The following is a 14,888-nucleotide window of genomic DNA, read 5'->3' as shown; positions in this document are numbered from 1 at the left end:
TAATTTATATTTAAATAATGCGCGTGTCAGACAGAAATTATAATCTTCTTCGGCAGGTGGCGCTATTGCAGTTTCTTACCAAAATGGCATCTGTAAACGCGGTGCGTATAAATTGAAGTATTGAATAATTGAAGTATTTGTCCTTTCTTCTGTGCAAACGTTTTTAATCAATATTTAAGAGTGGTTTAGAAGTGTAGAAACTAAGTTGAGATGAAGTGTTATTTTGTAACTAGTATTAAGACGATTGCCTACGTAAAAATAACGCAATTTATCTCGCACGGTTTGACGCGCGCCATCTCTTCAACAGTAATAGGTACGTATATATGAAATTGATATTCATATTTCAAGATTACTATAAAAACATATTGTATACTTATAACTTTATATTTTTATGTTAATGTTAAATTTCTTTGAAATAAATTACTACAAAACGAAAACTTTTGAACACTTTTCATGTTTTACATTCTTGCTACATAGTACATATTCGATACTTTGAACTCAACGATCATTAACATTATGACGCTTTAATAAACTTTCATTATTTAAATAATGTTTATAATCTCATTATAAAAAATTAAAGTCTTAAAATTAAAAATTCATTAATATGAATGTTGAACTCAAAGTATTCAGTCGTTAAAACCCACCTTAAACGATTAAATAGGATCCATACTGAACATGAGTGTGTAAGTTGCTTAGAAACAATATTCTTATTTATTTATCACACACCAATATACAAAAATGAACTGTAAAATCAATATCAGAATATAATATACTACGAAATTCAATTAATAAAGATATATCTGAGTATCTTACAAGATTAGAATGATGCTTCAACTTGGAACAGAAATGATCTACAACATTCTTTGCAGTTGGCACAGAAATTCTGGTAGAAAAACGTCTTTTTACGGCCGTTCTAAGGATTATAAATAAGTATTAATTTACGGGACCTTAAGTCTAACGAGTCGCCTAAGTAATCGTGAATGAAAATAAGGGTTCTAGGATTTTTATCTGTTTTTCTTTCATTCTCATGATCTAACTAAACTCACGGCGTTGGTCTTAAAGCTGGAGGAAAGTTCTTTTCCTATTTTTCGTTACCTCTTTTCTTTCTTCCTCAATTTTTGACTGAAGAAAACTGCGATCGAAGCGCACGCAACATCGCAAGAGGAGAAAATTACATATATCGTTGGACATAAAATTTGTCGACGCAATAAAAATCCGATACATTAATCGGGATTAGCGTGAGTTACTTTGAGTAAACTTCGAAGGTTGTGCCTCTTCAGTAAACGAAAAAACGGAGAGATATTTGATGCCCTCCACGATCACGCTAGTACTTCACCTCTATGAAAAAACATGGAATGATAATAGTAATTTTACGTGTTCTTTTTTTCGCCTTTCGTTTTTGCTTTGCGTTATCCGTTTATGTCTTAGTAATATTATGATTATATCACAAGAAAGATTCAAATACTCTGTACATATTATCCCGGAACGCGAGACATTCGATCAGGTTTCTTAATCTTACATTTACATACGCTTAAGATTTAATTACAAAGTTAGATATGTCTCAGGTTCACCTGGTATTGTACTTCAACGCAATCTCTCGTGCTTCTACTCCGCGTTTGCTTGCCCGATTTCTTTCCCTTCTTGCACGAAACTTTTCCAATACTTTCGATATCATTATATCAACAATCGAGATCGTTCCTTTACTACGATCCTTTCATTTGTAACTTCTACGAAACGAGAGTTCGAAATGCGTTTCGTAGAAACTTAAACGGTGATCTTCCGGCATTCGTTCGATCTCGGTATCTTCGGCTGCTCGCTTCTAGTCGCTGGTTCTTACGTTTCTAAACTCGGTATCGTTAATTGGCACATCTCAAATGGCAACTTTCGCATTGGCACGATGAAAATGATCCTCGGAAATGATCCTTAGACTTTTTGTTCTTCTTTTTCTTAAATTTTTCGGCACCGACGATCGCACACGCCCAAGCCTTGTTCCGTGTTTCCTAAACGAAATTCGTAGAGCAGTTGTAACAAGGAGCAAAATACGTAGTCGAATTACCGATGATTGATACACTCGTTACTGGAAATCGCTAAATTCGGTTTCGCCGCATCAATTTTTCTAAATACGTACAAGTTAGAAACAAACAACCGATTGAAACGTATATCCCAATCGTCGAATGAATGTAAATTGTTCGACGTCGTTTAACAATTCTTTTGAAAGTATATACGTTATATACGTTACTCGTTTATTCGATCTATCCGTCGTATCAATTACAGAGATTGATGGAGATTTATGCTACAAATCTATGAAAGTTATGTGTTATTACGTGGCAAGTACGCGAAGTGGATCGATCGAGCGCAATAACGAAGCATCGAAACATCGTCCGAAAATTGCAACGTTAAATAGGGATCATCGTGTTAAGAGATCATAAAAGGGTTTTCGTGTGAAATTATGTATAGCTGATCGAATTATTAATAGAAATACTTGGAGAGCGAAGTTCGCACGGTATACCTCCAACTAGCTACTCAAGAAGAAAATCTTTTATTACGTGGATGAATTGGAATGGATCTCGATTAAAAGTTCGAGTATGGAATAAAAGTAGCTCTTAATACGCGTTCAATAGAAAACTATCTCGTATCATAAATCCCTAATTGACTACCAGGAAATCGTTCGAAAACAGTGTTATCGTCTTGTATGCGAATAACAATCGGTGATTACTGTGATAAACACGCAACTGCAGCGAACGATGATTCAACCATTTTCGTGTCTATATTTTGATTTAAACAAAATGTGATCGGTTACTAAAGCAGTAGATAACGACTTTAAATTAATACTCTTTTTAGCCTCAGACGGCTGTTGCATGTTCTCACCGCGTGAATTTTCATCTTTTTCCTTGTTCGCTCGTTGTAACATCTTTGTCTAGTCTCGCATGAAATCCAGATCATACGTTTCCATACTCTCGTGAAAAATCGTCGTAGAGATTCTAACGAGAGGACTAGGACAAGAGATGAAAAGTAGACGATAACGTCAAAAAATTTCGTGGCTGAGTCCATAATTTTAATTTCCGAGTTAAATATATTTTTTGTACTACATTTGTGGAATGTAGTACAGTAATTGTACGATAAATTGGTTTCTTTTACGATAAACGAAGAACTTGAGCGATAAGAAATCCCATAAAGGACGCACGAATCATAAGGTGAATGTACGTTTATAAGAAAACTTGTAAGGACCATGAATACGCAGTAGCTTTTGCATATAGCATGTTTAGATATAAATGAAGTTGAGTTGTCTATGCGGTAGACTCAGTCAGTCGATATAAAGGTGGCCCATAAAACTTTTGCAAGTGGATTTACAGTCGCAGACATAAAATTGTAAGTTGTACGCGGTATAGAGAGCGATATATCACTACGCTGACAATATTAATGCTTACGTAACAGCGTCATGATCGATACTGCGCGTATGTCGGGCGCTCGGTAATGAGCAAAGAATAGTTATGCTTGAGCAATATAAATAGTCGACCCAAAAATTATACGGAGAGAAATAAAAGGTTGCTGTGAACTGCGCTTCTTTCTTTTTTGTCGTACCTCTGTGTGTGCTTTTGATTATCGATCGATTCGTCGTATCGATCGAGTCGTAACAGTGGACGCAGGCGTAGACATCCAAATTCAATTAGTCCGGATATATTTTTGTGTATTTTTTTTAAATAGATTTGCCTTCTTTAAATAAATTTTTTTATCTGGAATTGAAAATGAATTTCTAGCCATCATCTGAATCTGTACATTTCACATTATATTTTGTTTTATTTGGAACTTTTAATCATTCCATTAGACTGTGTTCTATCGATAAAATGCGAAATTTGTAAAGATCTGAGCGAGAATAAGTCGTAACGATTGCACAAACGTTTTAACTATCACTAAAGCTATCACAAGTAATCGTAATGCGTATAAATATCTTCGAACCGTTTGATGTGCGATCGCACACGAGAGAGAACCTATGAAAATAAACGGGGAAGACGTAATAAAAGTTTCAACTCTATATCATGACGATCGCGGATCCCGTCGAATCGATCGATACGTTCTTTCTCGTTTGACACAGATGCGTTTCAAGACTGAGCAGGCAGTGAAAGAATAAACGGTAATTACATTTCATTACAATTCCTATATTTTACTCGAGCAGATCCTTGTTGTAACGAACGTAATCGCGGATCGACCCGCGAATCAAAGATCCTTGATGTTTCTTCGAAACAATATACAAGTACGCCGACTATGTTCTTTCCGTTAAACCAAGGATAAATGAAGTATAGTGTCTTGTTTATATCTCATTGCCGGTCATTTCGACTCGACCAGATCTTCGATGAACCCTGTCTGAGGTCCACGATTGCACATTTCTTGTGACGTCTCGTCATTCATTTATCTAGTACACTTTCGACCAGCCAACCTCGGCGAACACGGACATCCGCACGTATCGCGCCAATATTTCTTCGAGTAGGCCTCCTTTCTCGTCCATTCTCTTCGTTTCTCTTCATGTTTATTTTTCTCTCTTTTTTTTTTTCTTGATTATACAATGGAGCTCGTGGCTGCGCGGACATACGTGTCGTTTCAGTGGTCCACCAGAAGCTGTTCGCGATTAGCAAAACTCGCGAAAACTCAGTTGTACGGCCAGGAGTGCCTGATTGAAGTGACCACATTTGAGGTAGGCGGGTCCTCTGGGCGTCACTTCTTCATGTCGTTCATCAACGTGCCGTCCTTGCTCTTATTCGTGTCGAGGTTCGATTGCTGACTACTTGTCACGCCGCTCCCGTTGCCTGGGTACATCTTCTCAAGGTGATTCAGGGACTCGCTTAGGAACTTCTGTAATCGATAATTTCGATTAGCTAAATGAACGAACTGATACTCGATATCGTTAATTGTAGAGATAATGAAAAGATAGTTATACAATTTAAATATTTCAAGACGTACCTGTATTGCCGTAAGAGCGGCTACAATTGCAGGACTTCCGAATCCGTGTGATATGAGAGAGAAATGTGTTAGGTGTCTCTGTATGCTTGGGTCGAGGATATGTTGCGGCCGTGTATTGCAAAGTGGCGATCTGTCTTGATTGAGAAGATCCATCAGCTCTTTGGTGATTTGTCTAAAAAAATAAATTTCAAATTTTAAACGAATCTAAACGTCCTTACGCGTGAGATTTTATTCTTCTCTTCGATCAGATGAATTTCGAGCAATCTCGATTATCTCGATATCTCTCGTCATTGTTCGCACGCCGTGTGGAGATAAATTCTTACTTGGTGGCATGAAGAAGTTCTTTTCTCCTGTAGGAATCTTGTGGTTCACAATGCTGCCGACTAAGGTATTCGGCAACTTGTTTCGCAGGGAATTCGGTTTCGCAGACATAGCCGAAGTCTCTGGCAAGGTGAATGGCTTCTCCTGTAAAAAAGAATATAAGATATAAAACGACTCGTTATGGGAATTTCGATTACGCAACCCATCATATGGATATATATGAATTTTTTGCGATTCATTTACGACTTAACGGGCTAAAGATAAAATCTTCCTTATCGGAATCTACAAATTGCGTTCATTAAAACTAATTTACTACCCAATTCTAACGTCTGTTTTAAGTGCGTGTTAGATTCTACGAATTATTTCAAACACTCTAGATTCCACAAATAATGCCACTATAGGTATATAATAAAGTAAATGGCCAAGAAACATGGACCAAGTAAACATTTCTCTAATTATCTGTCAAATACGCAATGCATCCGCGTTGCTTTCTAACTTCATATTGAATTTGAGAAGATATTTGCTGCTATTGTTATGAAATAATCCCTTATACTGTATCATGATAATTACATGTTCTAAATAAGCTAGTATAGTACTAGTAATATAATGGCAGTACACAAATTGACAAGTACTATATTCAGTATATTGAGATATCTTCAAATATCAGGTTCATCTTTCCTAGAATTACACTGTACAAAGCGAGATATATTCTGCCCAATCGCCGATAAGTCTAATTCTCCTATCATCTTAGCCAAAAGTCAAGAGGAATACAGAGACGTTTTAGAAAGCTAACGGTAGAAATCTGAGATTCCTCGGTTTAAAACAAACTGAACATAGCCATTTCGCGCGTGCCACATACAGGATTGTTCCGTACAGGAGGAACGAACTAATTTACGATAATGAAACGGCACACGTACTTTCTCTTAAGCACGTGGTTCGTTTCTCCCCTTTCAGAACAATCCCCTTCATCCGTCACTATTTCTCTCTTACTCTCGCTATTTCCCTCTCACTATATTTTTTTTACTCTCCGGTCTCTCTATGACCCTCACCCTTTCTCTCTTGCTTCCGATGATGGCAGGTAATTAGGTACCTACAAGCAGGGTCTCGTGAAAGATGGAAGCGGACCCGTTGGGCGCTATTATCGACAACCGAGGAAAACCACCCGCAGGCCTGCCGCATTTTGCCTACTACGCGATCGAGAACACAGGCTCGAGAGCCACCTGCAGCTAACGAATTATCCAATTTCGCAAACTCGTTCTACCGTTTCTTCCTTTTTACGCGGGTGAAAAATATGCAAAACGCTCCTGATAATTGCACCTTCGTGTATCCTCGTTTCCACCGTCCTCTCACTGCGTTCGAACGAAACCTTCCAGTGGGACAATTTTTAGTTCTGTCCAGGTACTGAAACGGATTTTTAAGCCAGTATTGGAACTGATTTGTAGCTCTGTCGAGTACCGAAATTGATTTTTATCAATTGTTTCGAGGTCAAAAGTAATCCATATTTTTTACTCTTTTTAATTAAGAATAAATGGAGTTGGTTTAATGGAACAATTTTATACGATATACGCAAGACTAGTTCCCTACACGGTGCAGCTATAAACTGCATACGCGAGATACGATTATTGTTCAGTGGTTACACTGTACACAACGTAGTTGTAAGAATGTTGCAATATAATATTTCTACTTCGATATCTGCTGGGAATGATACAGCACGAATTGCGTGAAACAAACGAATCGAAAATATTACAAAACTGTTTCACAACCGATAGTAATTTACATAATGCTTCATAATGTACTTTGTCTTATGATCTCAATCACTATGAAACGTAATTTTTAAAATTATACGCCTAACGATTGTTGCAGGATTTAAAGAAACTTTCTTCTACCTTTTCAAGAAGCATATCTAGAATTGTGAATATGCTCGTCATCTTTAAAACGATCGGTTCTAGAGTCTTTCTTCTACTTTTTCGGGCAGTATACCTAACATTACAAGCATATTCGATCCATTTATCAGTCTGTTCTCCTTTCATTATATCATATCCCAGCGTCGATGATTTCATCATGATTTTAATAAAACTTTTTAAATCGGTATATATCATGTGTATAAAAAGTCGAAAATGTCCAAAGAATTTCTCCCCGTGAACTCCATCTCTACATCTCATTTACATCCTTTTTCCTATCAAACGAACGTGCACTATAGGCGATGCATCGAATAGCTTATTCGTATTAGTGCTTCTACGAGCGTATTTCACAGTTTCCCTTGATAATATTTATTTGTCCACGAGGATAGCTAATAAATACTATGAAATATCCTATGAAATCCTGCATTGTCGATAGTCACCGTGTAAATGTTGGTTTACAACATTGTAGATGCGTATAAACTGGGAAGGATCGGTTTTGAGCGAGGTCTGAATTAAACGCGTGTCACCATCACCGACTATCGACGATCTAATCGTGAACGCAAGTCGCGCAAGTGTCTGCACGATGCACGTACAAAATGCAACAGGTCGTTTTAACTAGCTTTTAGTACCGTACACGAGACTCAGTTACACAGCCAGTGATTTGCATATGAGCCCGTCACATTGCGTGTTTCATAACCTTTTTTAATTTCCTTTTAAATGAATTGATATTTCTGTCACGTTCATAGCCGAGAGATGCACGGCTTTACGTATGCTCGTGTGCACATGGGCTTAGTTCACGGAGATATTTGTTGCGAGACGTTAAGATCGTTTCTTTTTATGGAACACGGCAATAGAGTTCTTACGAAAACCTTTTCTATAACTTGTCCCTTCGTTGATAGCATTTTTTTTTTTACGTTAATCGTTATTACGAATCGCGTGTATTATCACACTGAAACAAAGTGTGCCTTCTTAGAATAACAGGATAAAGATAATATGCTGTTGTTAATTAATTTTATATAACACATATCCTATACATAAATTTTTTTACAGCAAGCGTATAGTCAAGATTTTAGGAAGACTAATTCTTAGCATATCGTCAGCATCATTTGCAATGAAAATTCGATCAACAGAGATAGTGTTAATGGTGCAAAAATAAAAATTAGCTATACTCGTCTTATCTGGTTCAGGAAAATGATATCCATTGCTAGAAAAAATCACTGCACAGACCCTCAACAATCTTATCGATCGAGAAATTGCCTCTCGAATATCCCTCGAAAGAAGGCAATCGATCGAAACGATAATCTATGATAAAGACGTACAGCGAGACAACTCAATGCGACGAACGGGCCGCGCAATGCAGATGAGGACCACAGATTGGTTGAAGATTGCAGATGCGAGCTGCAGATTGATATACGTGGCAGTACGAGAGAACGAATCAGCAACGTGACTCGCGAATTAACGATCAGCCTTTTTACTTGATGACTTTACTGTGCTTGTCGCCTGATGTTCGATCGAAAAATCGATGCGATCATTACGAAGCGGTTGCGAGATTCGATTAAAAGACTTATCCGTTTCGTTGTTCGCGTTGTTCGCTTCCAGTTCGGTAATCGCCGTAGTAAATTAGCAACGAGTAATCGAATAACGCTAGTTGGTGTGTAATCTGCCTAAAGAAATTTTCATCCCATTTTTATAAGATCGAATTGAGCGCCTGGTATGTATTACAATTCAAATATATTTATGAAGATGAACTGTATTGGAAATAGGTACGGGTTTAACTTGATAATTGGTGCAGTTGTCAATTAAAAGTGTTTCTTGAACGAAGGTTATTACTATTAGGTGATAGGAAACGAGTTAGTTCAGTTTGCTTGTTTTAACGTTATTTCTATCATAGGTATGTATATGTAATATCTATCATCTACCTACATATATTTCAAACGATGTGGCTAATACGTTCACTTCTTGCATTTCAAGTCCACGTCCGGTCGATACATATTTTAATTAATATTTTTAATAAATCGATATTTTTCCTATAATACAGTTTGCTTTAAATCTTTAGAAAGATGAGGTGAAAGAACCGTAAAAGGTGTCGATAGCACAACCTCACGGACGTTCGTAAAATCCATAGGTCTACTCGGTATGATCAATCTTTGATAACGATCGCAAATTATACTGCTATTGTAATGTGTCTCGGTGAAGAATTTCGGGGGATTCTCTTCCGCGTACCTTCAAACAGCAGATAGCTACGAGTATGCTTGCGGTTTCGCCGCTGCGTTGCGCTGTGTCGAAACTCTCGATTGCGATCGATACGCGGAAAATATGTATAGGTACATAAGAAGCAACGATGTATTGTATATATACGAACTGTTCTGATTTCACATTTATACTGTTATATAGCGTATTCTATTTATTTTACACGCAAATAAGCGGAATTTCTTTTATATGGCGTGTCATTTTCTAACTTAAATAACATTCAACTAGAGCAATATCTTTTTTAAATCAATTGGCAGTGATAAAAATAGAAATAAAAATCATAACTTTTATTCTAAATAAAGTAAAATAAAAATATTTCATTATCTTTATACAATCTTGATAAAGTAAATGTAATTTTTAAAAAAGCATTAGAATTTCACGCAAAAAGTTGCGATGCGCCAGGTGAAGCTGACAGCGAAACGAACTTTCGTCGTATGTATAACCGAGGTTGCGTCACTCTACGGCACAAATTTACGCATGAATCACGCACAGGTATACGTTAATCGTATGCGACCGAAGTATACCTATACACCTGGTGCGTTTACGTCCTCCATTCGAGAGGAGGTTCCCACACTTTCGCTGCACTCTACCGGCTCCTTCCACGGCTATCACATCCATGTACCTGCTAGACGCACGTGGATATTTCGAAATATTATATCATTCAGCGAATTTGGCTTTTGACTATAAGCGTTTAAAAATTGTACCATAAATTATATACTCCGGATTGATGGATTTATAGTTATATGTTATGTCCATTGTACTTAAAAGTTTTCTTTTCTCTATGATTTGCAGTGATATTCATAAATCTACAAAGCAATATTTATAAATCAGAAAAATTATGGACAGGTTTCTCCACGGATTTATATATCTGAACAAACGCGAACAAAGCTAAACTTACTTTAAATTGATAAATCCGAATTTAATCTACGTTATATCATAAAGAGAGAGTCAGTGCGAAATATCGAAGTCGATAAACGGACACGAATACATCCAACGTTCTGTTTGAACGATTCATAGACTGTGAAAGAAGCCGATAGCGAATTCCAATTAACGTGCTGTATTCCTTACTGTTACAAATCTACACGGTTAGGCGTTGTGCAACACATAACTAGATTTTATTCAACGATAGCGTGTCCCATATATTTATTCCAGTTATTCAAATAAGCATCGATAATAGCGAATATGATCAAGTATCCGTATTCGTTATATTCTTCTTCATATATTATACGCGACTATTAAAGGAAGAAGCAAAAACGATAAGAAAAAAGGAAGAGTGAAAGGAAGAAAGAAAAGATACTAGTTGAAGTATAGAACACACGGCGGTTATTCCAACAGAGTATCTTCGAGATTAACTTCCGTCTTCGAAATGCCATCGAGAAATGAAGATTCTAAATGTCCGACAAAACGAGTTTGAAAACCTGTATGTTGCTAGACAGTTAATTAGATCGCTGAACGGGATAGCCCGAGAATACGGTCCAGTAACTTCATAGAATTGATTCTATGGTTTATGCGTTATTAAGGAGCTACGTCCCTTATTCTCTTGCCTTGTACAATAAAATTACGTCGCGACAGCGTGTTAAAAAGAAGCAGAAGTTTATTGTTCGAGCACACAGCTATTTGATTCGACTTTAGGACTAACTAGCTTACATATAAATAATGAACACTAATTCTATAGAACACGGGGAATAATTTGTTGCTAAAAAATTGAGTATTAAATTTACTGAAATGTGATTTACATTATAGATTGTAGAATAACTTTCAAGCAGTTCGCTCATTAGAAATGTTTCATTACTTATTATAAGCACAGTTTTCCCAAAAGGTCAAGTTTCAAATTATCATATTACTGCCATTCAAATGACGAATTGAATTCCTTGAACTTTTTTCCATTCAGATAAATGCTAGATGATATCATTATTATTATATTTTATAGGTTGACAAGCATCGTGTCAACGATATTCCATGAATCTCGACAAACCGACCGCTAAAACACACGCTGATTACACACGCACATGCCTCGGTCATTCTTCGTGATGTGTCAGTGCCGAGGAAAGAAAAGTCAAGATGGTGTTTTATAGACGCTCATTGACCATAAATTATAATCAATGTCGGCACCAACACTCGAACAATCCGCCAGTCGCGTCATTAGAGCTTCGTCGGGATAGGTCAACTTTTATATGTATCTACAACCTCGTTGATCGAAAGTGTGTTATTAAGAGTGTGGTTAACAGTGGACATCCCTAGGGATGATCCTGATTAACTGACTCATCTTGTATTGGATGTCCGCGAGTGTGCTTTGACTACCATTAAAAAGTACTTAACGTCATTCAGTTTACGCGAACAATTTTATCGGAATAATTCCGAAGCTGTATAAATCATAAAGGTGAATCGTAGCTTGTAATCTATGATAATTGCAATTAGAAATGGTAGCTTCTTTTATTTGTAAATTGTTTTTTGGAAAAAGGTCTTAATTGGAAAATACAGGAATGGTTAATTAATTTTAAATTTAGTATAACAGATCTTATAATAAATGTGTTTTCACAATAGATAATTTTCATTTAATATCCGTAATTTTATTTCTATAAATTCTCGTTCAACAGTATTTTCCAATCAATTTAATGATACGTAGGTAATATTGACATTAACATAACGACATGTATCGCGAATTAATAATGTAATATCGTTTACGTAAATGTAAATATTTCCTTGCCTTTGATCCATTAATCGTTAGGCATACATTAAAATAATTAAATGCTGTGTAAAATAATTAAATGTGTGATTTATACATCTGTATCCTTAACCTTCTGGTATAAGTAACTCGTATCGAATTCCTAAAAAATTGTAAGAACTTTGTCGTACATCGATTGGAAAATAATTTAAATGCAGTTAATTATACGAATTTAATTTTTCTTTCAATCACTAATTTTCATTTGAATTATCGTGAGCAACAACGTGTTTAAAAAATGTCTTCTATTTAGTTAAACTGTAAGTCTTATTATGTAATGGTTAGACAAGTACAATATTTCAACTCACCTTCCACTAAGGATGTTAAAAGTGTGACATTGGCCGCCTTCCTTCTTCCTGCTGGCAAATTTAGCCCAATTTTTTCCAATTTTTCCCTAAGCAGACGTCCGCCGTTTTTGGACTTTGCTCTACGAAACATAAACAAAAAAAATACAATCATTAAGTATTACATTAACATATAACATCTGGAATAAAATATTGTAATGATTGTAATTATTCGATATAACACTTTAATGTAAAAAACGAAATTGTTTATTTCTTTTTCTTTTTCTGAACACAAAAGGTACATTTATTACACATAACAATATATTAGATCACGAATATGTTAGATCACGAAATGAAAAGATATGTCATAGGAAAATAAATTTACAAGCAAGAAACTTGCTAATGCATGTTTTTGTAATAATTATTCGGCTTTAGTTGATCGTTTACACGATCCAAATATTTTACTGCATTCGTACGTTTCTTCATGTAAATTCAGTAAAATGTAGTCCTATTTTTTAACTCAATCGTTTCTTCGAAATGTAACTTTGTACGGTAAAGTGTTCGTAACACACGCTTTAAACTAAGGCTTGCTTTAGAGCGCTGAAATTTCGAAATGGAATTGCCCCATTAATCATCTGTGCTGTGATCTTTGACGGAAGAAAAAAGGAATCGACAAGCAACTAGGAAGAAGGAGGGAGAGAGATAGAGAAACAAGAAAATTAGCATAATCCGTAACTACGTGTGTCATCCATCGACGATTGAGTAACTTAACTTTGTAAGTCGCTTGCCGAGCAGGATACTACTTTCAAAAGTATACGCATTCATGTGTTGCAAAAACTTCCAACTATCTTACAAATTGCTTGGATAAAAAATTAATCACACGTTAAAATGTTTTTGAAAAATTTGGAGAAAAATATAATTTCAAGGTTAAATACATATGGCTCTAGCATTCAATTAAGGTTACGAAGACGACTCATAAGCCGTTCAATTCTCATTCTAAATCTGTTACATACTTTATCTCACACAAACATACGATCATACCATAATTCCATCGTTTTTTTCTTACAGCTCTATTTAAATGTGCAAAACGATCTACGAATAGAAATATTCAAACGGAACAGAGTAAACATTTCACAAGGAAAGACATCAAAAATACCGAAAAGAACGACGACGAAACTCTTCTATTCTAGCACTTTTATTTAAAGAACAGTCTAAAACCTTTCACAGGCTCTCGAGTATATTTCGCGGAATATCTTGAAGAATTCGATAGCACTTCTTAACACACCCTATTCATCCATCATTCGTGGACCGAAATATAACGGTAATACGTACCTATACACATCGGCTACCTTTGTTCGGCTTGAGTAGCCGGTTCATCCGGTAATCTTTCGCTTCACTCGGCAATTAATACACTTTACCGCTACGAATTTTTTTAAATATATCTGCCGAAAGGATCTACACTCTGGAATATCCTATCGCTCAAAAATATCCGGACATTTACTCGTCCTTGACAGGATGTAATTTAATCGCTAAATAATGGACGAAAGAGTCTGTAATGATTTTATCTATCATGATCATTACACTTACGCAATATGGAACATTATAAACCAGATAAAATTGATTTTTAAAAACTAATACGGATTAACGAAATTGTAGAACTCTTTATCTGTGGATTATTTAATTTCTAGTTTATAAATGTATAGTCTGCTAACAAAATTGTAGTTATCGAATTTTTCTCCTGCGATCTTCATTTATCAAGCAAGGACGTAATAGTAAGTTCAGAAACTAATGCTTCTAATCATTAGTTTTCCATTAATTTGTAGGTACACTTCGTCCGAATACATGTAAATAATAATGTACGTTTCGATGATAGTTCCTTGGGAGGATCTTGGAAGCATCAGTGTAAACACAACGATATCATCTTTTATCTATAATTTATACACCTTGTAACCCCCATCGATGCGGCCGTATATACCGACCGAAACTTGATTTAGAAGTGTACCTTCGTTCCAGAGAAATTCCTCAGGTAATTTGTGAACGTTTATAGTTTCGGGGATCAGATAGCGTTTTACTGGTCACGATAAACCTGTTGTGCGTTGTGCTGCCTCCACGGACGATCAAACGTTCCTTCTTTTTTTTTATCTCTTGATGTTTCATTGTAGAACCAGTCGAACTGAAAGCTTTGATTGAATTTCAACAGAACGATAGGAGATTTTTATTTTCTGGTTTATTGTTCTCGATTTCGAGAAGTGACGTATTCTATTTTATATCGCTGGTGTTTGTATTCGGTTCTGATAGATGAAATTTATAATATTCTTTCTCATAGATTTATATACAGATAGCGTTGAAGTATCACGTGACTAGTAACTTTCATTTAATGTCTACTTAAAATATAGAAAGCATCTTTTTTAAATTCTAAAACAACTACGAATCTCCGTAAGAATGCAAATATAC

General features: G+C 35.8%; 1 protein-coding gene across 7 annotated transcripts in view; it reads right to left on the bottom strand.

Annotated features, from left to right (window-relative positions):
* Positions 1–515: 515 nt before the first annotated feature.
* TfAP-2 (transcription factor AP-2) overlaps positions 516–14,888 on the bottom strand; it is a 200,588-nt gene continuing 186,215 nt past the window's right edge. For all 7 annotated transcript variants that reach the window (XM_069115972.1, XM_069115973.1, XM_069115974.1 and 4 more), the window contains 4 exons: positions 12,459–12,577; positions 5,280–5,421; positions 4,957–5,128; positions 516–4,848 (listed from right to left, as the gene is read on the bottom strand). In XM_069115972.1, the coding sequence (XP_068972073.1) occupies positions 4,711–4,848; positions 4,957–5,128; positions 5,280–5,421; positions 12,459–12,577 (571 nt within the window). In that variant the 3' untranslated portion in view covers positions 516–4,710. The remainder of the gene's footprint in view (positions 4,849–4,956; positions 5,129–5,279; positions 5,422–12,458; positions 12,578–14,888) is intronic.

Source organism: Bombus flavifrons, chromosome 6 (genome assembly GCF_040668555.2).
Source record: "Bombus flavifrons isolate JBK064 chromosome 6, iyBomFlav1_principal, whole genome shotgun sequence".
NCBI classification, from domain to species: Eukaryota; Metazoa; Arthropoda; class Insecta; order Hymenoptera; family Apidae; genus Bombus; species Bombus flavifrons.
This window is presented reverse-complemented; position numbering and strand designations above follow the sequence as displayed.